The sequence below is a fragment of the Zalophus californianus genome, chromosome 15 (genome assembly GCF_009762305.2).
Source record: "Zalophus californianus isolate mZalCal1 chromosome 15, mZalCal1.pri.v2, whole genome shotgun sequence".
NCBI classification, from domain to species: Eukaryota; Metazoa; Chordata; class Mammalia; order Carnivora; family Otariidae; genus Zalophus; species Zalophus californianus.
This window is the reverse complement of record NC_045609.1, coordinates 59,997,411-60,020,858: the sequence shown is the minus strand read 5'-3', so window position 1 is coordinate 60,020,858 and position 23,448 is coordinate 59,997,411. Positions and strand designations below refer to the sequence as shown.

General features: G+C 55.7%; 1 protein-coding gene across 7 annotated transcripts in view; it reads right to left on the bottom strand.

Annotated features, from left to right (window-relative positions):
• PAX2 (paired box 2) overlaps positions 1-16,712 on the bottom strand; it is a 77,338-nt gene extending 60,626 nt beyond the window's left edge. For 3 of the 7 annotated variants that reach the window (XM_027596322.1, XM_027596327.1, XM_027596329.1), the window contains exons 1-3: positions 16,607-16,701; positions 12,935-13,103; positions 11,942-12,139 (exon numbers count right to left, since the gene is read on the bottom strand). In XM_027596322.1, the coding sequence (XP_027452123.1) occupies positions 11,942-12,139; positions 12,935-13,103; positions 16,607-16,649 (410 nt within the window). In that variant the 5' untranslated portion in view covers positions 16,650-16,701. Of the gene's footprint in view, positions 1-11,941; positions 12,140-12,934; positions 13,104-16,606 lie in introns of all 7 variants that reach the window. The other 4 variants (XM_027596323.1, XM_027596324.1, XM_027596325.1 and 1 more) reach the window with 3 other exon arrangements.
• Positions 16,713-23,448: the final 6,736 nt, after the last annotated feature.

Here is a 23,448-nt window from a genome sequence, read left to right as displayed (position 1 = left end):
AGCAGACTCCATCTGGGAATGGGTTGCGGCCTTGGAGATCCATTAGAACGTGGATCCAGCTCACAGGAGACTCATGTACTCAAAGACCTTTAAAAACCTCCTAAGGCTGTTTCCTTGGCTATCTGCAGAACCGGACCCAATCAGATCCCTGCACGGTAGAGCTGTTGGGTCAGTCCCACTGTCTGACAGAGAGGGCCCAGGTTACGACCAAGTCCACCCTCCTCATGCTGACACAGCCTCTATCCGCTCTCCGGATGCCCGCATGCCCATGCGCAGAGTATCTCCACGTGTGGTCAGACCAAGCTATAGATCTTGCAACGCTTGACGTAAATCTGGTTTGTGACTTTGTACATGTACCCCTATTTGTGATTTAGTGCTCTGCTTTTTATCATGTCTCCACTTCCATTTTCTTTCCCTCTCTACTTTTTAATGCTGTTTACAACTTCCTTATCCATAGAGCAGCACGGCGATCCTTCAGTGTCCCCACTGATCTACCCACGTGGTTTTTCTGACCCATGTTTGCTCTCCACTCGACTTAATTTATGTTTTGGTAAATAGGAACTTTAGATCGTTCTATTCAACAGTATTTAGGGTTACTGCTTTTTATCAAAGGCATCACGGCACCGAAGGACTCCCTGCAAGGGACATTTGTTTATTCTCATGAGTGCCTGGCTCTCCCCACACACGGGAAGGCTACGTGGGGGCGGGCGTGCCTGCACAGCGCCCTCGGTGTGCGCCTCTCCGCTCCACCGCCCTGTGTCAATGCCGCTTGGTGCCGGCAGGAAGAGATCAGTGAGAGCATGGTGTGGACTGCAGCTGCCCCTCAAACTGCTGGAGATAAATCCAGGGCCCTCTCTGTGGATGACCACTCGGTTCTTTTAGGTGGAGGTCCACATATGCCTGGCAGGGCTGATTCCTCCAAATTCTCCCTCCCACGCTCACCCTTCATCCCCGAGCTGCGGCGGAAGCTTGTGGTGACATTACTCACAAGCGAGATTTGGGGGATCTCTTCTCTTAGAGGTATGAGTTGGAAGTAGAGGGGGCGAGGGGGGGCAGAGCAATGCTTTCTTAGATTTCTGGGTCATCTACTGTCTTTTTTCTCCCTCTCCTCAATTTTTTCCATACCTTCTCTTCATCTCTAACTCTAGTTGACCTTGAACTCTGTCCTCTCCCTTCACACCAGAATGTGTCCCAAGGGGGGATGGCACTTCCAAAGAAGGAGTTACCTGGCCCAAGAGGCCTGGAGACCAGTAGCCAGAGGGGCCAGCCCATCACTCCACTCCTGGAAATAAATCCCATTGTATTTGCATTTTAATTTTCCACATAAACAAAGGCCCAGAGTACTCGCTTGGGCAGCATCACTGGACGAATTTAATTAGAAATGAAAAGTTTATAGGGCCCTCTTTAATGCGATTAATGCTCAGTTAACATTTATCACATTCGTATGCTGGAATCGCCTTTTCTAAGCAGTGACTGGCCATGAAATGAATTTCTCTCAACTTTTTTTGTACCCACCCTGGGAGGTCATCTCCTAAGGAGTCTTCAGGCTGCCTCCCTGGGGTCAGGAACTACCTGATCCTCAGGGCCAAGTTAAGGGGAGGTAAGGGAGGAGGAAGAGGGGAATACATATGTGCTGGGGCGGGAGAGGGCAGGGGGTATAAGAGTGAGGGGTGGCCACTATTTCTATGGGGAGCTGGACCGAACCAGGGCTGTACCCTCTGCAAAAAGCTAAGGGCTTAGCCCAGGAGACTGGCCAAAAAGGCTTCAGAGCCTCTTCCCTAATTAAAAAAAAAAAAAAAAAGACCTCCCTTCCCAACACACATACTCAGTCCACTTCTGTGGCCAAAAAAACAGGCTTTAGCTGGAGCTGGCCTGTGTCTGTCACTTCTGGGCTCTCACTTCTCTCCTCCTGTCTTGGGCCGTCTCTCTTCTACCCCCTTTACCTGTCTCGTCAGGGGCTCCATCAGACTGTCCCTCCATCCAGATCCATGGTGACTGGGAAGGGAACCCGAGTCTTGACCCCAAGGAATACCTCATTTCCTCTGGCTCTCCCAGAGGCCAGACAGTCACAGTCTGTGGGGAGGCTGCCTGCCCTGGTGTCAGCTCCCTAGAGAAGCTGAGCGGAGTAGGGGAATGTGAAACCTCTATTGGTCCCCAGAGGAAGGATGGCCTTCCTTATCTCATCAAATTCTCTTCTCTCTTCAATTAGAGTCTACTGAGATTGGCCTCCTAACCCAAACCAGCTACCCTGAGGAGGAGGAGAGAGAGGAAGGAAAAAAGTAAGTGACGGGGGGGGGGGGGGGGGAGGAAGGGGAGGTATCCTCTCTGTAGATGACAAAAGGAGATAAACAGTTTGACCTGTGTCCCTACCTAAATGCATACTCCCTTTGAGGACCTCGACAGACACAAATCAAGTGCTGCTACCAGTCCTCCTGGTATAGGCGTGTTACACACCCTCGACCTGGCCATCATGTGCCACTCTACACCCTCACCTCTAGCAGAGAAGATGCACACACGTGTGCACACAGACTAAGTGTGCCGGGACCCTTTGTACCTGACCGGACCCCCACTCGTCAACCCATTGGTAGATCTATCGTCCATTCAACCCACGCTTGCCAGACAACATTTGCTAACATCCCAAATAGACAGGTTGTCCAGGGTGCCTGGGCGGCTCAGTCGGTTGGGCGTCTGCCTTCAGCTCAGGTCATGATCCCAGACTCCTGGGATCGAATCCCACATCGGGCTCCCTGCTCTGGAGGGAGCCTGCTTCTCCCTCTGCCTCTCTCTCTCATTCTGTCTCTCATGAATAAATAAATAAAGCCTTTAAAAAATGCTTTGCAACCTTTTAAAAAAAAAATAGACAGGTTGTCCAAACGATGGCAGAAACTTTCATTCTGAGACCAAACAGTCCCTTCAGCCCGAAACTCTCTGAATAGGAAACCACCAGCCCCCTGTTTGACAAGACTGACTCCTTTTAAGAGCTCCCTGGAATACCAGGACCATTTAGACAGCTTCCCAGGACACAAATGTTAGGCTCAGCTAGATACCACATGTTCTTTCCAAAGTTCTCAGGCTCTTTCCAAAACAGAGACACACAGAGGCCCTCAACGCAGAATCACCTTCTCTCGGTATGACACAGGACACGTAAGCAAGGACCATCTTGCCCTCTAGAATTAAATGGAAAGTCACAAGATAAGGGGCAGAATGAGGGTCTCCTCCTTGACCATCTCTGTGGCCTGTTAAGCCAGATACTGCCTACAAGGCCCCTGGTTGCCTGCAGCTTCCTCCACCAGTCCAGCAAAGACCCTGGGGCCAAGGGGGTGGGGGGGATGCTGCCTCAGGGCTTGCTCCCAGGTGCTCCAGCTCTGCGGCCATTGCTGTCCTCCCTTCCTGCCCTCCTCCCTTCTCTCCCCGACCTCTGAGCCCTTCCTCTCTGATTTCTTGACCTTACTGTGTCTACAAGGTGGGTACAGGTCCCCTTGCAGCCTGCTGCCCTGTCTTGTAGCCTTTCTGCTTCTCCCGCCGGGCGCTGCCTGTGGCGTCCCTCTGGCTTCCTCTGCCCCCGAATGGCTGCAGAGTGAGCTCACTGCAGAGAAGTTCAGGCAGGGCTGCAGGCAGGCAAGAGAGGAAGTCCAGAGCAGAGTGGCCGGAGGCTCCCGGGTGGAGGGCCTCGAGTCTGAAACACCTAGGAAACGAAGACCTCCCTCCCTTCCTCTTGGCCTCTCTCCCACTCTCCCTTCTGCTAGGGACCAGGCTGCAGCAACTACAGTGCAACAGCCCCACAGCCAGGGCCAGGCTGCCTTGTGGTACAGGTGGCCACGACTTGACCTCCCACAACACTTCCTTTGCCCGCCACCTTCGTCCTTCCTGGCTGGCCTCCCCTTTTCTCCTTTACCACCTTCTGAGCTCCCTGAAGTCACCCTCAGCCTGGTCTACCAGCTGCCCAGAGCTCAGGCTCCATCCGACCACCTCCAAGCACCACCAGAGGCCCTTGGCGGAGATGCACAGGATCCAACCCCCTTTTCAAGCTTCCAGAGCTCCCTGCTTTGTACTCTGGCCATGCGCTCCATTCTCATCCAGCCAAGCCAGTTCCGAGGCCTCTCCCTTTCACCCCTCAGGCTCCCCACCTCCTTTCTCACTCTTCAGCCCTCCTTCTGACTTCCATCCTCCCCTCCCACTCACGCCTCACCCTCCCCTGCCCTCACGGTAGAGAGTGGACTCTCCCCTTGACCTACCCTCCTCAGGGGCTCCTGGACTAAGGGGCTCGGGAAACATCACCCGCACCCCTGTACCTGCACTGTTAGTGCTCTGGTCTGAAGCAGAGAAGAGAAGCCAAGTCTGGTTATACAGCCCTGGGACAGCAGACCAGGGCCCATGGACTGAATCAGACCTGAAGCTCTGTTTTCTTTGGCCAGCACAGAGTTTTCAAAACCCAAATCTTCCTGCCTCTAGGCTGGGCCCGCATACCCCAGCCCTTTGGTCCAGCTCTCACCAGCTCCATCCCAGCTCCTGCAGCTCTACTTTCCTCCCTCCACATCCCTACAATAAACCTGACCTTTCTAGAATGCCGACGACTCTCAGTTTCTCACTCTCATGTGAAAAACACAAAATATCTTCTTATCATATTATCTCTCAAAAACCAAAAGAAAGAGTCCAGTTATTTTTGTGGTTGCTGAGGATGAGCTACAAGAGGAACCTGGCTCCAAGGCCTCTCCCATCTCCCTCCCTCCCTTCTATATACCTTCTTCTCCTACCCACGGAGAACTGCATGAGGCCTTGCTCCTTCTCCTCCAGTGCCAGCTCACTCCCTCTTACTTCCCATCCCCAACAGCTCCCCTAGGCCCGGCCCTCCCTGGAGGCCCCAGGCATCTGCCTGTGCCTTCATGCCCTGCCTGGTCTCCAAGGCCTCTCCAGTCCCCAGTTACGTGTTTCTCACAAAAAGCCTCTTCCTTATTTCCCTGGCACCTGGGTTACTGGGGAAGGACGTGGAGACATCCTCTTGGCCTGGCCCTTGGGAGAGCCCTGTCAATGACTGTCCCCAAGCTGCCACCACACCTCCTGCTAGAGGGACCTGCACCCCTTGGTGGGCCTCTGCACCAAAACTCTACAGGAAAGAGGCCCACTGGGAAGAGCATCTTTTTAGCTGCTTATACAGTTGGTCCCTAACTAGTCTTGCTGACTGGGCTGGAACTGAGTGAGAGTCTAAGTGAAGATGGACAGCTGAACTCACAGCTCTCCAATACAAAGGTGACATCACTGTAGCCAGGCCCTGCTTTTTGGGGACTAACAGGACCATGGAGTGTTACAGTGCAAGTAAAGATTGAAGGAAATTTTGACCTCAGTTTGCCCAAATTAGAAACAAAGAATCTTCAGCTGAGCCCTATTATCACCCAATGGCCCAATGACTACCTCACTGATTGACCTATTGGGCCAAGGACAAGGTGTTCAGCCTTTGTCTGTGACTGCGGGACACATCCTTTGGAACTTCTTCCCTTTCCTCTTGGCCTTGGAGCCCTTTTACCAAAGAGCAGACACAGGATGGCACACGCATACACATACAAACCCATACACACTGAACATGTCAACCTCTATGCCTAGAAACCATTGTGAACCATGTTCAAGCTGCACCTTGCTAGCACCAAAACAACAGGTTCAATGGGAGGAAAACATTCAACCCCATGGTTTACTGGTAGACTGATAAACCCAATGCGATTTTATTTCCTATCTGTTTACTTCACTTGTGATTTGGGCATTGGTTGTGAGATACTGTTTCCCATGCCTCAGATCTGTCAGGGGCCTCTATCTCCTTTCTAGGCTCACGCACGTGGCTAGGTGAGCTGGCCATAGCTGTACCTGTAAATGCCTCCCTTGCAAGAATCTGAACTCTGGACACCCGGCTTGGGGATGTGGGGAAACAGCAGGGATTCAGACAAGTGGCAGGCCAGGTTAGAACCCTTAACTGCACTCTTTTAAAGAACAGGAAGTGAAGGGGCACCTGGAGGGCTCAGTCGGTTAAGCGTTGGACTCTTGATTTAGGCTCAGATCATGATCTCAGAGTCATGAGATGGAGCCCCACCCACTTCACTTCGGGCTCAGTAGGGAGTCTGCTTGGGATTCTTTCCTTCTCCCTCTGCCCCTTCCACTGTACGCTCACTCTGGCACGTGCGTGCGCGCGCTCTCTCTAAAATAAATAAATAAATTTTTAAAAAAGAAAGAACAAGAAGTGGAAAAAAAATACATATACATCGTTTCCTCTTACTTGGAGACCTCCAACTCCAGGTAGCAACAAGGAGGGACTAAGGACAAGCCTGAGAACTAAGAGGGGAAATTACAGAGTAGCCAGAGCTGGAGACCTAGGAAGCCGGGAGCAGAAAATGGGGCCCTTGGCTCAGGGCGTTCCTTCATCAGTCCTGCTGACAAGATGGGGAAGCAGGACCCCTCTCTCAGGTGGGCTCATGACAAGCCCCTCTTCAGATGCAGGCTCTTGGTGGTGTTGGGGGGAGGGGGAGATTCATCTTCTGCACCAGTTTCTACCATGGCTACTCTTTCTCTGGAAGCTGTAATGTTCTAGTCTACAAGCACATACCATCACATAATACAACCACACTCTCTTGCATGCACCAGAATAAGTCCGTTTCCCAACTGTTCCCTCTCACACCGGTTCCAACGGTAGATCCATTCCCTGGATCTACTCTGCACAATCATTCGCCCCATCTACCAATATACACACAGCACCACTCCCTCCCCAACGTTCCTTTCTCCAGGTACCCTGTTTCTCTTCTCCAGGGGCTGTTCCTGCCTGGCCCCATCTCCGCTGGCTAATTCCCCCTGTGGCCCCTGTATTGAACTGTTGTGTTGTCCATTTCCCTGTGACAAGGGCTCTGGTTACAGAGTTATTGATTGGTTTTCATGCAGACAGATGGGCCCTTCCCGCGCTCCCATCGAAATCCCTGCCTCTATGGGCTGATTGTTGCCTCTCAGGGTGTAGGATTGCACTGGAGACCACCCTCCACGCAACCTCCTTTGCCCAGGCTGTGGACTGTAATAAATGGAGGCAGCCTGAACGATAATAAAAGCAATTGAGTAGGTTACCTGTGCAGACACAAGATTTATGCCTCTTCATATTTGATGTGATTGTTTTATTGAGTTCTCAAAATAGTTGGGACACTATTTATTTAGTTAGTTAGGAGGAGTTTCCCTCTCTTTCTGCTTTGCATTGCCCTCCAAAACCTACCTGGAGTTTTCATTAGGGACAACCCCTCCTGTCTTTCTCTTCCCCAGAGTTGGCAGCTGAGGTAAGAACTCAGGGCAACCAGCCATTGCTCTCACCTGAAGGCCATTTCATGGCCTGAACGCCCGCTCTGAGCCAGCCGATGAGGGAAACAGTCAGACCCATATGACGGCAGGCCAAGAAGTCTAAAGTAACTAAGGGAACAAAAATGGCTTTTCAGGAGGACAGCTCCAGCTCATTTTAAGAAATAAGATCAACAGCCGTACCTATTTCACATGTTAGTCTAATGATGGGTGATCTCCGCAGGAGGAGAGCCCTCTCTGGGGAAGGATAAGTGAGCAAGGCTTCTCGGACAGACATTGGCATATTTGTTTTCTCTTTGTGACCGCAGTGTGGTAGGCCCTGGGCCACAGAAGGCAAGTTCTCTGTCCTTATTTCTCCTACTCCTCTGAGGACAGAAGTCCTCTTTTTCTTTTTCTTTTTTTAAGATTTTATTTATTTATTTGACACAGAGAGAGCGAGAGAGAGAGAGCAAGCACAAGCAGGGGGAACGGCAGGCAAGGGAGAAGCAGGCTCCCCACTGAGCAAGGAGCCCGATGCAGGGCTCGATCCCAGGACCCTGGGATCAAGACCTTAGCCGAAGGCAGACGCTTAACTGACTGAGCCACCCAGGCGCCCCAGAAGTCTTCTTCTTAGCCCACCAATTTGCCTTGGCTCTTTGCCATGAGACCAACAGCACTGACCACCAAATAGCTACAAGGGCATGGAGATGTGGCAGGTAAAGCTGCACTGCTGGCCCAGATTCATGCCAAGCAAGGTCTAAGAGTCTACGAGACAAATGTGCAATGTTCTAGAACCTGAGTTTCAGAGAAAGAGACACACACTCCAGCCCTGAACATATCTTCAGCATTCCTAGCTTTTTTGGATAGGTCTTCAAATGAACAGCTGGCCCACTACGGTCACCCCACTGCCAGAACTCCGATGAGGCCTGCGAATGACACAGGATGGAAACCTTGCACAGCACTGGGGCTGTGGCCTTGAAGCCAGTGAATGTGCTCACTTGGAGCCAAACAGGCTGAGAGAGTGTGGGTAGCAGGTGATCAGTGAGAAATGGACTCTGGAAGAGCCCACTCCAAAGATCTAGGGGCAGGGAAGGCCCTGATCCCAAGAGTGTAGTGCAGGTTGGAAAAGTTAAGCGAGCAACGGCCTTTTTGTCAGCTTATTCCAAGAAAGCACCCTCAGGGGATCCTTGGTAACCCTAGACTCTACCTGGAGTTTGTGCCCATTCTTTCAAAGGAGCTGTATTCTCTGCCCAGAGCAATAGCCAAATCAGAAGACTTTGGCATATAATCAGGAAGATCCTTCCTGCCCAGTCAATTGCTCGGCAATATAACTTAGGCGACTTTTACCCCCTTCGGTAGCATGGATCCCCCTCCATCTCTTCTCACGCCCTAGGCCATTTCCCACACCAGGTGTTAGTCTCAAGTCACCTGTTTATAAACATCCGCCCTCTACAGTGGCAGTGTATAAACTGAGGAGCTGGCAACTCCATGCTTAGTGATCAGTAACCCAATATCGAGATGGAGTCACAGAAATTCCACATGCTAAGCAATCCTGTCAACCCTCTGGATTTTTGATAGTGGTCTCTGGGGGGCAGGAGTGGGTTTGGGAGGCCTCCCTGACCTACTCCACTGACTCAGAGAGGTATTTCTCTGAGGATTTGTCAGTGGAGTATGTGGATGGAATGTCCAAGCCTTTATCGCGACCGGATCAGAGAAAACCAAAACCAATTTTAAAGCATGAAAAGCAATTTCGTTTATAACCATAACAGCATATTTCAAGTGTGGCGACAACATCTGTTTTGGGAAGGAGAAGATGAAAAAAAACCTCACAATTTGGCTCAGTGGGTGAGCATGTGTGGACTTCCTTTCTTGCCAACCACCGGCACATGCACACACTCAAAACGGTTATAAAGTACCGAAGACAAGTGGGCACCTCACCAACAGGAAGGCCCTAAACTCGAGAACCACCCATTCCCTGATGCACCACACTTTCTGCACAGAGGAAAATCCCCAGGGTCTTCCTATAGTGAGTGGAGATGTGGCAGGTAAAGCTGCACTTCTGGCCCAGATTCAGTGAAATTTTACAAAGTGAAAAATTTACAAAGTTCCTGATATCACCAACGCAGGCAGAAACATCCTGCCTTTATCAGGTTTCAGGGTGAAACAACAAATCTCAGATAAACCTTTCCCCATTTAGAGCAAAACACCTACAGGGATGAAGTGGAGGACATGGGGGCCTAGATGCATCCCTCCAGCCCCAACTCAGCAGCACATTGGGAAGCCCTCAGAATTCTTTCCCAATTTGGAACCGTGGTAGGATTCTGTCCCAAAGTGAAATCCACACTACCCTGACTGCTCCTTGTCGACAAAGCAAGCCGGGAAGCCCAACCGCAGACCGAGGGCTTGGCTGCCCATGCTGCCGGTGGCTTCCCCGTTCCTCTCCTCCCACTCCCTCTCCATCTCCAGCAACACCTGCCCACAGATAGCTATTTCTACAGACCCAAAGGAAGCCTCGGTGCCCCTCAGGTGGTGGGGCTCCACGCAGTGCAGATCCTGCAGCTGTCAGCACTATCAAGCCGAGGCCGTTCTTTTCCTACTCTCAACCCACCCCTCTACTTTCCCCCAATGCTGGGGACTGCAACCCCAGGCTTCTGAGCTTGATCCTGGGGTCACCTGTTCCCTGCTTTCTGGGGCTTTTCAGAATGAGAGGATCCCCAAACTCTGGCATGAGACAGCTTCTCAAAACATCTCAGCCAGTGAAGGTATATGTTGGGGAGAGGAGGGACGGGGTTCTAGACGGGGTGGTAGGCGAGGGATGCTGCCATCAGAAGTGCCTTGATTGCTCCAATCCTCCACCCATCAAGAAAACCAAACTGCCTTAACTGTGCATGTCTCGGGTTCCTCCAAAGGCTGGCAAATCCTATCACTGACAACAAGCATTTTTCTTGAATGTCCCCCAATACACCAGCGCCCAGCCCCAGCAACATCGCTCCTCAGCAGGCTGCTCTCCTCCCAAGATCTCCGTTCCAACTCACTCTCGGGACCAGCAGACAGCCAAGAGGCTGAGTCTCCAGATGGCTCCGAAAACAAATGCTTTGTCCCCTGCCCGTTCCAAACCGCCAATCCTGCCCCAGCCCCAAAGCTTCCCCAGCCTCCTCTGGCTTTTAAATGCAAAAAGACACATTCCTCTCCCAAACCACCCAGAGTCTTTCTCCAGCTCCTTCGAAGGTGTCTGAATGTCAAACTGCTATGCTTTCAGTACCTAGCGAGCCAGGCCCGGGGAGCTGGAGGGTTTTCGGAGGGTGTATAATTAGCTGATCAGTATTATGTTACCCTGTTCATAACTGAATAACCATTTTAATACATATGGCACACACTGGGATAATTTCTGGGGTCGCCTCACAGTACGTTACAGCACGAGTGTGGCAGAGGGAATCTTCTTTAGCCAAGGTACATTCTACCAGCTAATTTTACCTGCTGTTTTCAGGATGATTTGGGATAATTCCATATCATTTGCAAAATATTAAAAAAAAAGAAACCTTGATACGTCATGCCAGTTTCAGAAAAAGGCACCATCTGAATTATTAGTTGTCCTGATAATGAATCTATGAAGAGTACAAAGAATAACAAGGGTAAGAAACCCTCAGCCTTCTTCTCATTTGGGAATCTGTCTTAAAATGGGGTTGAAAGGCTGGCCAAGCTGTCTGGAACTTATACAGGGTCTCTGCTGGTGTCAGACTGTATAGTTCTGTGATGTTTGAAGCCCTCCGGGTGCTTGGATCCCACTGCTCCTTGTGCGTGTTGTACCCGACACAGGCCCATTTGCACACTGGCACGGTATACACACGTGGAACATACATGTGTACTCTCCCAGAGAGCATGCTGGAGTGGCTTGGGGATTGCGAGACTATGCTGTGCAACTACAGGTCTCGATGACTCCAGCCTATGTTGGCCCCATGTGCCTGCGCCTGTCATCGGTTCAGACTTATCCCTGGCCCTAAGCATCCTGAAGTTGAGCCTTGGGGTCCAGAGCTCTCTCCCTGCCTGCCTGGTGTCCCACTCCTTGTCCAGCTTTCTCTACTCCCTGCCAATTGCTGGCTGGTGGCTGGCGTTTGCTCTGCAGGCCTGGATACTCGTGCTTGTAGGCCGGAAATTTGTGCAAGCTGGCTAGCAAGGCCTGGGCTCCTGGGAGGCAAGCTTTGTGGGAGTTGGCAGGGAGGGTGGGGCAGCCAGGACAGGCAGCTGCCCCTGGGGAAGGGAGCATGCCTTTAGAAAGGGAAGTCTGTTTGGAAGCGATGAATAGACACTGGTCATTTTAAAGGCTTCGGCTGTGGGCTGTGATTGTCTCTAGATACCGAGGCACGTAATCTTGGAGTCTTAATTACCACAAACACTTGGATTCATTTCCAGGACGCCGGCGGGAGAAGCCTGGCAGGGAATACCCAGCCCTGAGCTGGAGACAGCTCTGTCTGTCTGTCTGTCTCTGCCTTCCAGGTCTCCTCTCCCTGCCCAAAGGACTTCGGGGACTGAGAGCCTGGAGCAAGGGCAGAGGCTGGGGAAAGAACAGAGACCGCAAGCTGGGAGACACCCTAATGGGCAGGAGCTGGGAGCTGGAGTCCCACCCTGCAGTCCCGGGTGGTTTGCTCACCTGTTGATGGAAGAGACGCTGGGCACCGTGTCATTGTCGCAGATGCCCTCAGCCAGGAGCCGGTCTCGGATCTCCCAGGCGAACATAGTTGGGTTCTGCCGCTTGTATTCAGCAATCTTGTCCACCACTTTGGGCGTCGCCACTTTGGGCTTGGAGCCTCCAATCACTCCGGGCTTGATGCTGCCGGTCTCATAGTACCTGCGCCGGGAAGGCCGGCGGGGTCAGCGAGAACAGGCGGTGGCAGGGGCAGGGAGGCTGCAGGCTCCAGGGCGGCTGCGACTGCGGCGGCAGCGCCACTCTCCCACCCGAGGCAGCAGCGTGGAGGGAAAAGACTCAGCGTGGCTGAGCCAGCTTCCGGAGGGCGCTTGGCTAGGGCAAGGGCTGGGCGGCAGGATGCAGGGGAGGACGACAGGGACACTCCCTCCAGGAAGACAGTCATGCCAGGGGCTGCGAGCACACCAGCAGGGATAGGTGCCCCTGGGAGTCTGAAAGCCCAGCCTTGCATTTGGAACGAAGAGGAGGCAGCAGCTTCCAGGCCTCCAGACCCACCAGGGCTGAGCCACCACCTCCAGCCCTTTCCTACTGAACACAGAGCCCGGGTGAGAACTGTCCCCTCCCCAATGCTGATTTTTTCTTTCCTCTTGGGGACCCATTTACACTCCCCACCCTGTTCCTCTGACACCCCCCCCCCCAAGTCTGCATTAACTCTGCTTGAAGAGGAGTCCCTCCCTTTCTGAAGTCTGGTATCTGGCAGGCTTCTCACGAGAACCCTGAAGCTGGGCAGGAGCTGAATGACCCTGCTCCATCCTCGCTCCTGGGGCCGTGGCCACCACCTAAGCGCCCTCTCCAAAAGGAGCAGCTCTCTAGATAGCCCGGAGTATCTAGATACCCCCACTGGCATCCTGGACTTTTAGCCAAGTCCTTGGTCTGGAGACCCAGGGCTGCGGGATAAGGAGGCAAGGCTTCTCCCAGGGGCAGCTCTGAGGCCCTCACCTGCCCAGGATTTTGCTGACACAGCCGTGGCTGACCCGCAGCTGCCGGGATATGTCGCAGGGCCGCACACCCTGGTGGGCCAGCTCCACGATGCGCTGCCTCACCACGTCGGGCAGGGGCCGGCCGTTCACAAACACCCCCCCGAGCTGGTTCACACCCCCGTGCCCTGCTGGGGAGAGACAAGAAAAAAACACAACACCCCACACACAGCAGGGACCGGCCATTAGTCAGGGTCCAAGGCCCAGGATGTGCGAAGGGAGCAGGCAGGGTGGAGGGGCATGATCTGGGACTTGTGGCAGAACAGTGGTCTGCTGCCAAGCACAACGCGGGGGATTGGGGATTGAAACCCATTGGCCGTAGAGACGGGGAAACGCAGATGCAGGGCAGAGAGCTGGGAAGAACGTGGCTCTAAGACCAGTACCTCTCGAGGGAGAAAGTGAGGGAAGGAACGGAGAAGCCTGGTGAGAAGAAAGAGGGTAGGGAGGAAATTGATGCCGGCAGGAAAGAATGTAGGAGAGGAAAAGAAGAGCCGAGCAGAGAGCAGAAGCAGGGCCAAGCGGGATCCCGCCTAAGCCGCAAGCAAGCGGGAGTCGTTGGTGTGTGCTAGGGCTTGGAGGTGGATGATTTGGGGGCTGGGACCGGTTGACCCAGTACAAAAGGGCTCTGAGCACAGAGAGGGACTAAGTGTCTGACTCCCTCCTTTTGCTCCTTACCTCTTCTATCTATTTTAAATCAGAGTTGGAGTGTTCCTGCCTCTTTCCCTGTGTTTTTGTTTTTGTTTTATTCTGGGTTTTGATCGGGATTTTTTCCTTTTCTTTTATGTTTTCTATCTTTAGATATTTGGGGGCCATATTTCCCACTCGTCTCCCTAGTGTCTAAAGTTCAAAGAAAGCCAGGTGGAGGACGGAAGGCTGAAGGCGCAGGGGTCCAGAGTCTGCTGCGCTCAGAGCCAGGGAGGCAGCGGGAGAGCCGCGCCACGCTCGGTTCGGTAGCAGCCAGAGAACGCAGGCTGCCGGGGCTTGTCTGCCTGCCGCCTTGAGCCAGGCTTGGGACCCACTGCTTCCTCTAGGTAGCATGGTGCAAGTTGCCCAGACGGGCTGAGGGCTCACGGGGCACCCTGTGCTGCCTGCCGGAGCCAGCTCCCGTCCCTCTGACCTCTTAGACCTCGGCAGCCTCCCAGGACACCGCGAAGCGAGGGCGTTTGCTCTCCCGGCCAGGAGGAGGGCGCTGGGTCTCCATTCCAACTCCAGCTTGGGGCCCCCAACCTCGGAGCCCAAGTGGTCACCGGATGCCAGGCCTGAGGACGCTGCGCGGCGCCCCATTCTCCCTGGCCTACAGCAGTCTAGAAATCCTGCACCCAGAGCGATCAACCCGCAGCCGCAGTTACTGAGCAATCCAAGCGCAGAGAGTTCTAGCGGCCGGCCTGACCTGGCCAGCAACCTACAGCCCCTGCCCTGCTAGCCTCAGGCGGCTTTCGGAGAAAGCGGGAACATCTGCGCTCTGCTCATTTCTTTCCCGTCCCCTTCTGGGGGTACCGAGAGCAAGGGCCGGTAAAACCCCTGGGGAGAGGCTTCAGATCTGGAGGCTGGGGGAGGCTAGAACCTCTTATTTTTGCCTCTCATTCCCGCTACTCTCCCTACCTCTAGCCCCACTCCTCACCCCTCCCCTCCCTCCAAACCCTGACCATCAATAATTTAGGCCCCGGGAGAACTCGCGTTACCGGTATGAAAAGGCGGCAGCTGCGGGCAGATTAAAGATGAATAATTCAGCCTCCCCGGGCTCCGGGCCCGGCCCCTCGTCCCCAGTCTAAGGAAGGGGGACGGGAAGGGGGCACGACAGGGGTCCAGGGCCGGGGGCCGGGAGCTGCCGCTGAGTCGGGCCTGGAATGCGCCACTGCCGCTGGCGCGGACTCAGGCTGCCCCGGCTTGCTGGCCACGCTGCCTGCCCGCGCCGCCGTCTCTCCTCCCTTCCTCCAACCACCTTCAGCTCGCCTTGCCCCACTTTGGGTTTCAAAGTGACACCCTGTGGGCGGCTGGGACTCGGCAAATCCCCCGCGGATTCGGCCCGAGAGAAGAGCGAGAGCAGAGGTGGCGGGGCAGGGAGGCCGGCGGGCTGGGCGAAGCCGGCGTGTCGACCCGGTTCCACTCGCTCCGAAAAGGAGACAGGATTTCCGTCTCAACTCGCGGAGACCCGCGGCGGCCCGAGGCCCCTGACTTGGATTACCTGTACTTGGAAATTATTTAGGAAAATATATTTTACCCCAGGAGTATTTTTTTAAAAGCTCCCCCTGTAACGCTAATTATATGCTTAAGAGAAAAACAGAGCTCTCCCTCCTCGGCACTCTTGTCTGGAGCACCGATCCAAGCCAGGTCTAAAAAAGTTTCCCTGTGAAAAGTTACAAATCATCCTTAATTATTAATCTACAGAGGAGGAGAAGTTTTCTATTTAGAATCTATTTGTCTAAAAAAAAAAAACCTCTGAATTGTTCTCCAAGCTAAAGACATATGACATGAATTAGATAAATTCAAATTCATTAAAATAATTCTCTTTCCTATTTTTTAAATTTTTTCTCCCCTTCTCTTTCCCCTATAACATCCTTTCTGTTTTCTTTCTTTTATTTTCTTCCCCTTTTAAAAAATTTCTCTTTCCCTTCTCCCCAGCTTTGGCGTTTGCCTTCCTTTTGTTCTTTCTCCCTCGTTTTCCCCCTCTTTGACTACCCACCGGCCAGGGCACTGGCTGGACCATTTTCACCGGGGAGTGGGAGGCCGGCAAGGAGCCTCCAGAACTGCAAGCAGAGCTCGGCTCTGCCCAGGGGCTGCCTGGCAGGCTCCTCTACTCCATCTCTTCCTGACTTCGATTTCTCCTTGGAACCCCTCTTTGTTTTTAGAGCATCTCCCAGGGAGAGGTGGAGAAAGATGACCACCACATCCTGCCAATCTTGGACTCCCAACTGAAGGAGAAGAGAAAGAGGGGAAGGAGGTAGGAAAGAAAAGAAGAGGGAGTATTACAAACCAGCTCACACCAAGCCCTGGCTGGGCTGCCAGGGCCTGGAGATGCTGGGAGCTGAGGGTCAGATGGGGGCACCCCACCCCCACACTCTTCTGCCTGATTGTCCTGACACGGAAGCTGCCCATGCCAGGAGTCTCCTCCTGGGCAAGCACACTCCAAGTTTGAGAAAGGTAGAGATGAATGGAGGGTGGGGGAGGCAGAGAGAGAGGGAGGGAGAGAGAGGGTAGAGGGAGAGAGGGAGAGAACAGAGAAAACAACACAACTCAAACCCCTCAAAACTGCCTGCCAATTTAGTCTCCCAGCCCAGGGCAAGAGGGTGACCAGGGCATAGGATGGCTGGAGCCAGGGCCAGGGGCTGTGGATCGATGATCTAAGAAGGAGCAGGTGGAAGGAAAGGAAGACAGGTGATGGGCAGGAGGGAAGATAGGAAGGCAGGTAGAGGGAGAAGTATTGGTGACCTAAGGCAGAAGAGAGAAACTGGAGGCTTTAGAAACACTGGAAAATGAGGGGAAGAGGAAGAACAAAAGGGGGGGCCTGGAGAAGCCAGCGCAGTCTCCAAGATGGGACCTGAGTGAAGGGGGCCAGGGCCGCACCGGGACTGGACGGGAGAGGGTTAGGACGGGGAGCCCCGAGCTGGGACAGGAGCCGGGCGCCGGTACTCACGGTGCATCGCGGAGAAGGGGTCTGCTTTGCAGTGCATATCCATGGGGAGGCAGAGGAGCGGGAGCAGCGCGGCCGCCGCCGCCGTGTCGCCTCTCAAACTCAACTTCAGGACTTGAGGAGAAAAGGGAGGGACGTTGGGGGGGTGGGGAGGTGAGCGAGCGCCCGGCTGCGGCGGGGCGGGCGGGGGACGCCGCGCTGTGCTCCCCGCGGGGACGCTTCCCGGGCGGATCGAAGCTCGCACCCGCAGCGACCGCAACTTCCCACCGTCGGGGCGCGGGGCTGGGCGGTCAGCAGAGCGGCCCCGGGGCGGCGGGCCGGGCCGGGGGGATCTGGGGGCGCATGGCGCGCGCGGCAGCTGAGGCCAGGGCTGAGGCTGGGCGGGGGAGGCGGCTCAGCTCCCCTGGAACCCGGTCATCCGAGAGGCGGCGGTCGGAGAGGGCGAGGAGCGGGGGCGGCCCGAGGGCGCCGGGCGGGGAGCCGGGCCGCTCCAAGTGCCGGTGAGTTGGCGAAGTTGGCAGAGAAGTAGCAATCCTCGGGATGTCCGAGCGGGCGCCTCCAGGAGGGGAGAGCGCGAGCCGGGCCCCCGCCCCCGGAAAAGGCAGGCGCTCACCGCCGCGGCCGAAGGGCCGGGAGGGAGGGAGGGAGGGAGCCGAGCAGCGCCGGCAGCACTGGGCTGGCCCCAGGTGGGTTGCGGCTGCGAGAAGACTCGGCCGGAGACTGGAGCCTTGGCTCCCGGTGTGTGTCTCTCTAAAAGCTGCAAAGCCCCCTCCAGACCCCCTCCTCCTCCCCGCGCTGGGAGATGGATGACTTGTCAGACAAAGGCAATAGATTCCACCACTCTGTGATTCGCCAGCGCCGGAGCCCCGAGCTTTGGCGAGGAGGGCCCCGCGCCTGTCACTCCGGTGCCGGCGAGGGGAGGGGTGGGGAGGGGGAAACGGGAGGGAGGAAGGGAGGGAGCGGCGGGCGAAGGAAGAGGGAGGGAGGGGAGCGGGCCAGGGGGAGGGGAAAGGGGAGCCCGGGATTAAAACTACACTGAGAAACGAAACTCGCCGATAAGATAAACGTTAGATAAAGATAAAGAGCGGCCAGTCTAATGAATATTCAGGCAACGACAGAGTGCCCCTGAGCGAGCCGCTCTCGAAAGCCAGGCTCGCAGTCCCAACTCACCCAGCCCTGCCATCCACCGGCCAGTGCCCGCGTGGGCCACGCGGCCCGGAGCCCGGTCCGCATCCCTAGCCTTAACCCCCCTCCTCTCAGGTCTGAGTTCCCTTCCGTTCCTTCCTGATTCTTCCTTCCTCTCTCTGGTCCTTCCCTTTCGCCTTTCCCTCCTGAGGTACCTCCCCACCCACGCACCCCCAATTCTCATTCCGGGGCAAAGTGCCCTGTAGTTTGTCCTCTCTCATCCCACGCGCGGCTGCGCGGAGGGCTTCCCTCTTCCCTTGGCCATCAGAGTCTGGGCAGCCCAGAACGCTCGGTTTAGGATGGAGCTGGAGACCTCCAGCGAGGACCCACCTGCCTCAGTGGGACCCAACGGACGGTGGGAGAGCCCGGGGGGCTTGGCTTCTGGACCCTCGGATGGCCTGGGAGAAGGGCTTGGGGAGGGGAGACAGTGCGGAGCGACTGGTCGCGGCGGCAGAGGACGCGGGCGACGAGCTTTGGTCTCCCCGGCTGGGGAGAAGAGGCTGCGAACGAGGTTGAGCGCCGCCCGCTGCCAGCTTGACGGATCCCGAGCTAGCGCAGGAGGCGCAGCGCGCTCGGCCGGGCCCCGCTCCTGCCAGAGCCGCTGGCCCAGCCTCCGCAGCCCTCGCCCGCACTCGCTCGGGTCCGCTCATACGCACCAGGCAGGAGAAGCCCTTTGTCTCCTAACTGGTTAAGTACAGAATATCCGGGAGATCTTTATGAAATATTTTCCCTCGTCTCATAAATCATCTTGGCACTTCAGCTGATGTTTTAACTCTCTCTCCCTCCTTCGCTCCCTCCCCCCGCTTCCCTGGGTCTGCGAAAGGGCGGCTCAGGGAAGCCCGCGCTCCGCTCTTGCTGCTCGGTCTCGAGGCGCCTCTGGCCCCTGACTGCAGACCCTGGCGCCCGCGAAAGAGCCGCAGACTCGCGCCGCTGTCCCGCTGGCAAGTGCCCAGGCAGCAGCTAGGATGGGAGACGCACCCGCCCCATTCAGCCAGGAGACTCCTACTGGGCCTCCCGCACCCGGGTGTTCAGAGTGCCCTCAATCCTCCGACGGGGATCCAGCCAGGCTCAGTCCCCACAGGACTCTGAACCACCCACTCCTCAGGGGGCTGAGTTGGCTAGACATTTGACCCCCTTCCTGGATCCTCCTGAGCCAGATTCGCTTAATCCACCTATGGAGTAACTTCTGGGAGGGAAAAAAAAAAAAAAAAAACAACCACCTCCCTCAAGCCCCCTCCCTCCCAGCCCTCACTCCCTCTTCCTTGGGCAGCCAGGCTGGTTCCCTTGGGCTGGAGGTTGAAGGCGCCGGGTCCAGCCCCGAAGGTCAGTCTCTTCCTCTAGAGACCTGCAGATGGCGCTCCCGGGTTTGCTTTGGCCTCACAACCCCACGTAACCGCACTAACTTCGTGTGGGGAACGAAAAAAAAGGAAAATACAGTTCGGGCAGCCTAAAGGGAAAGGCTCCCAGGCCTGGGAGAAAGGGGCTCTCAGGTGATATTACCTGGTACAGCTCTGGGCTTCCTTCAGGAAGGTAATTAACCAAGATTGGGGTGGAGGGAGAGGTACAGAGGAAGGATCCTTACTGAGAGGAGCTCAGAACTCTAAAGGAGCCCTTTGCCCCAGGTCTCCCTATGTTGGTCCAGAAAGTTAATAAGTCTTGGGGAGTCTGAACTATTGGAGGAATAAGACTGTGGACAGAACCCCCCTCCACACATAGACTCACTGGTTTTTCTAGAACCAGCAGACATATCCCTGTGTTGCACATACCATGAAGAAGTGTGGGTGCAGACAACAGGCATTTTCATGTGTTGGGCAAGAGGGATTTCACATTTTGTGAAAGGGGACTTAGGGGGACTTAATGCGCAAAGTGTGCTGCAAGTTATACTCACACACCTATCTTTCCCAGGTACCCCCTGAGGAGTAAAGACCCTTCCATGCTAGTCCAGTTCCCAGGTAGCCTCTGAGATTCCAGAATCACTCCCACCCCGGCCACCCCCAGTTCCTGGGACCCTTTCCCCAGCACTGCACTAGCTGGACACTCACCCTCCCACCAATCCAGCCCCTGGCAGCTTCCTCCTCGCTCCAGCCCATTCCTGGGTCTAGAAAGTTAAAGAGCAATGATCCCTGATGATTAGAAACACTTTTAGCCAAGGCTCTGCCTTCTCCTATGGCTCCAGGGCTGGCCTACAGATTTTTCTCCAGGCACTGGCCTCTCCAGCTCTGATGCTCCCTTTCCTGTTCTTCCCTTTCTTCTTCTATAGAGTCTAGTAGAGGAGAAAAAAGCAAGAAAGGGGAAAAGGGAAGGAGAAAGTAGAGGAAAGAGGAAAAGAAAGAGAAAGAAAGAAAACAACCCAACCCCAAACACAACCCGGGCTCCGACCTGTCAGGGTTGGTTGCTTTTCCCGTCTGCCTCTAAATGAACCTTTTCTCTCTGGTGTTTTCAAAGCGGCCCTTCCACCCCCCAACCTAGGGGCATTTACACTTCAAACAAGGCGCCCGCCTCCCTGCGGAAATTTAAAGGCAAATAAACTTTTGGGGAGTTGCTCTGATACCCATCTCGGGATTTGCTTCATTAGCCGCCTCTGTGCATCTGATCTGCCCAATAAATCTTCCTTGTGGATCTCCCTTCCTTCGCCTTCTCCGCTCCCTTCCCTGCCAGGCTCTCCGGCTGCCCCAGCCCTTGCCTCCTTTCTGGCTGCTGAGCTGCAGCTGGCCTAACTCTCAAGCTGTCCAGGGCCTGCTCTGCAGGGTGTAGGTGTGGGAGAAGCAGGGCCCACATTGACTTCCTCCTCCGCACCCCAAGTGTACACATGCACAGGCTTCCCAAGCCAAGCCAAGCACGACTAGCGCTCAGAGCTACCAAATGGGTTCTGGGTAGATTGTGCATGAAGTGAAGTGCTCATCTAGACCCTGTCCGCTGCCCCCGCTTGCACCAGCTCTCTACTCCACCCTTCTGCTCCTTTTCCGGTTTCCCATTCCCTGGCCCAGCGCTTTCTGTCCCGGTGAGGAAAGGCACAGGGTGTAGCTGCCTCTCCGCTGAAGGCAGGGCCCTGACCCAGAGCCCAGACCCCCGGTCCTCGAGCAGCTCGGGAAGGCAGCTGGGCCACGTGGGGGGAGGGTTGGGGGCCGAGAGAGAGCTTCCCCGCCCTGCCCCTCTCCCTTGGCCCGGGCTTGTCTTCCTCCTTCCACTCCTTCCACCTCCTGGGGAGCGGCGAAGGGAGCCAGGGCCCGGCCTCTGAGGGAGGGGATTAGAAATTCCGAAATTAAATGTATCTCCCTAGGAAATGCTCCCCACAGAGCGGACCAAATTAAACGCATTGAAGTTCGGGGGGGGGGGGAGCTGTTTAGAACCAAGGGGGGAGAAACTAGTCCGAAGGGAAGAGAAGCAGAAACGGAGGAGGGAAGAGAGGAAGGTAGAGCAGAGTAGCAGCTTCACAGCCGAGCTCCTTTCCTGAATCAGTCCCAGTTTTGGAAGTCACCACCACTACCACCAGAAAAAAAAAAGCGGAGAGAAAAAAAGTTCGCTGACAATCCAAGTGCGGGACGGCCGCGGCCCACTCGCCCTCTGGGTCCCGGCGCACCTCGGGGCGCCAACTCTCCGCGACCAGATCCCGGACACTCGGCGCACGCACCCGGCCCCCTCTCCAGCTCGGCCTGACCGGCTCCCGCCCAGCCCTCTCCCCTCCCCCTCCCCATTCTCTCCCCGCCCCTCCCCCTTCCTAGCCCTCTGGTCACGTTGGAGGATGGCTTTTTTTTTTTTTTTGGAAGAGCTTCTGGTACAATATGGAGCACCATGGGCTGCAATTTCACACTCCACGGCACATTCCCCCTAAAGCTACTTTCTTTTTTTTTTTATCTAAGACCCCCTAATTTCTGCTTCCTCGCTCCCTCCCTTGCTCCCCCCCCCTCCTGCTCTCTCTCTTCTTTTCCCGCTTTTGTTCCCAATATTTGGGCTCCCTGCGTGAAGCCCGGGTGGGGGGGGCGCGCCTCCCGGCTGGCCCCGCCCGCTCGGTCTGTTGGTCCTGTGGAGGCCGGGCGCACGTGCTGCGCCTTTATCCTCGCCGGCCCCTCCCCCTTTAACCCGGCTGCTCCTCGCAAGAGGTCCCAGCGACCTGCCCGGCCCTTCGCAGCCCCTTTGAGGGAAAACGACAATGCAAGCCACTTGGCCACCAAGGCGGCCTCTTAGCGGCACGGGCCTGCCAGGTGGCGGCCGCCGGTGGGCCACCCGACTGGGCAGCTGAAAAAATTGTCAAACCAGGAGAAACTGGGCCAGTGGGTCTACAGGGTAGGAGTGGAGGGCCCTGTGTAACAGAAAACAAGGTGGAGTGGGGGAGGCAAGAGGCCCACAGAGGCCGTGGTACTCCCAGCTCAGACCTGCACACAGCCTGTCCCACAACCCCCAGACACTCATGGACCTCTGCACAGCTAAAGGGGCCACTCACCCCACAACCCATGAGAAGGAGCAACAGCCACCACATGCACTGTCCCTTTCCCTCTTTGAGCCTCAGTTTCCTCACCTGTAAAATAAGGATGATTACCTGTCTTGCCTACTCCGTGGACCAAAGCACTTTGAAAACCAAACATTTCTGTGGTAGATTAAGGAATAAGTGCCCAGCTTTCTGAACCCTTACCCTTCCACAAAGAGGGAACGAGGGATCTGGGCTGGTTAGGCAGGGCAAGGGGTGGTGCTTTCCATCCAACTTCTATCCTATAAAGGAAACAAGAGGATTCCTTGCTGCGTCCCCTCCTGTGTTCCTTCCTTTGACTCTACCACACCTTGTCCATGTTTGCCACTCTGCTCTCGTCTATCCTTCCTGCCACTCCATTCTCACTTCTTCCAGTACCCTTGCCCCGCTGCGTCAGGCAGATGCTAGAGGATCCATTAAAGTCCTACCGCCCCCCCCAAACAGCCAGGTTAATTGTAGCCTCAGGCGGGGTCCCCTTGGGGCCAGCCGGCCAAAACCGTTGGGAGGAAGCTGGCCCATTCACGGAGACCTGGGAAACGAAATCCCGTCCAGTCCAGTTCCAAACAAAGAAAGTTGGTCCTCCCAGGACCTTCGGTCAACCTGCCAAAGCCAGAGCGGAGATGAGACGGTGGGGAGAGGCCTGCTAAAGGGGAGGCGTGGAAGGCGGGGAGAGAGGAGGGGAAGAAAAGGGACATGAAAGGGATGCTGAGGGAACGGAGAAGACACCTGTCTCTGGAAGGCCCGAAGAGGCTGGTTTGGGCGGAAGCCGAGGTCCCCAGCCGGCCAACTACCTCTTCCCTTCCTCCCCAAGCCCGGGTGAGAGAGTGCGAGTGAGGCTGTGCCGGTGGCCAAGTAATGATTAACCCCCTTCTCAGCCAGGCGTCGAGCCCGCAGCCTGACCTGGCTGGGGTGGAAGGAGACAGTGCCGACGGGCCCCGGACCGCGCCGGCGCCCCCCGCCACCGCCACCACGACGCAGGGGGCTGCGAAGAAAGGGAGCAGGCGGCAGCTAGCTGGGGGCAGCCGAAAGGGCGCGGAGTGCAGGGCAGAGGGGGAGCGCAACTGCAGATGCTGGGCCGGCCAGCGGGGAGCGAAAGAGCCACAGCCGACGTACAAGGAAAGGAAGGGGCCAAACGCGGGCGGGGGCGCGCGGCTCGGCAGCGCTGAGGAATAGTTGGAGAGGGGCGGGAGCACCC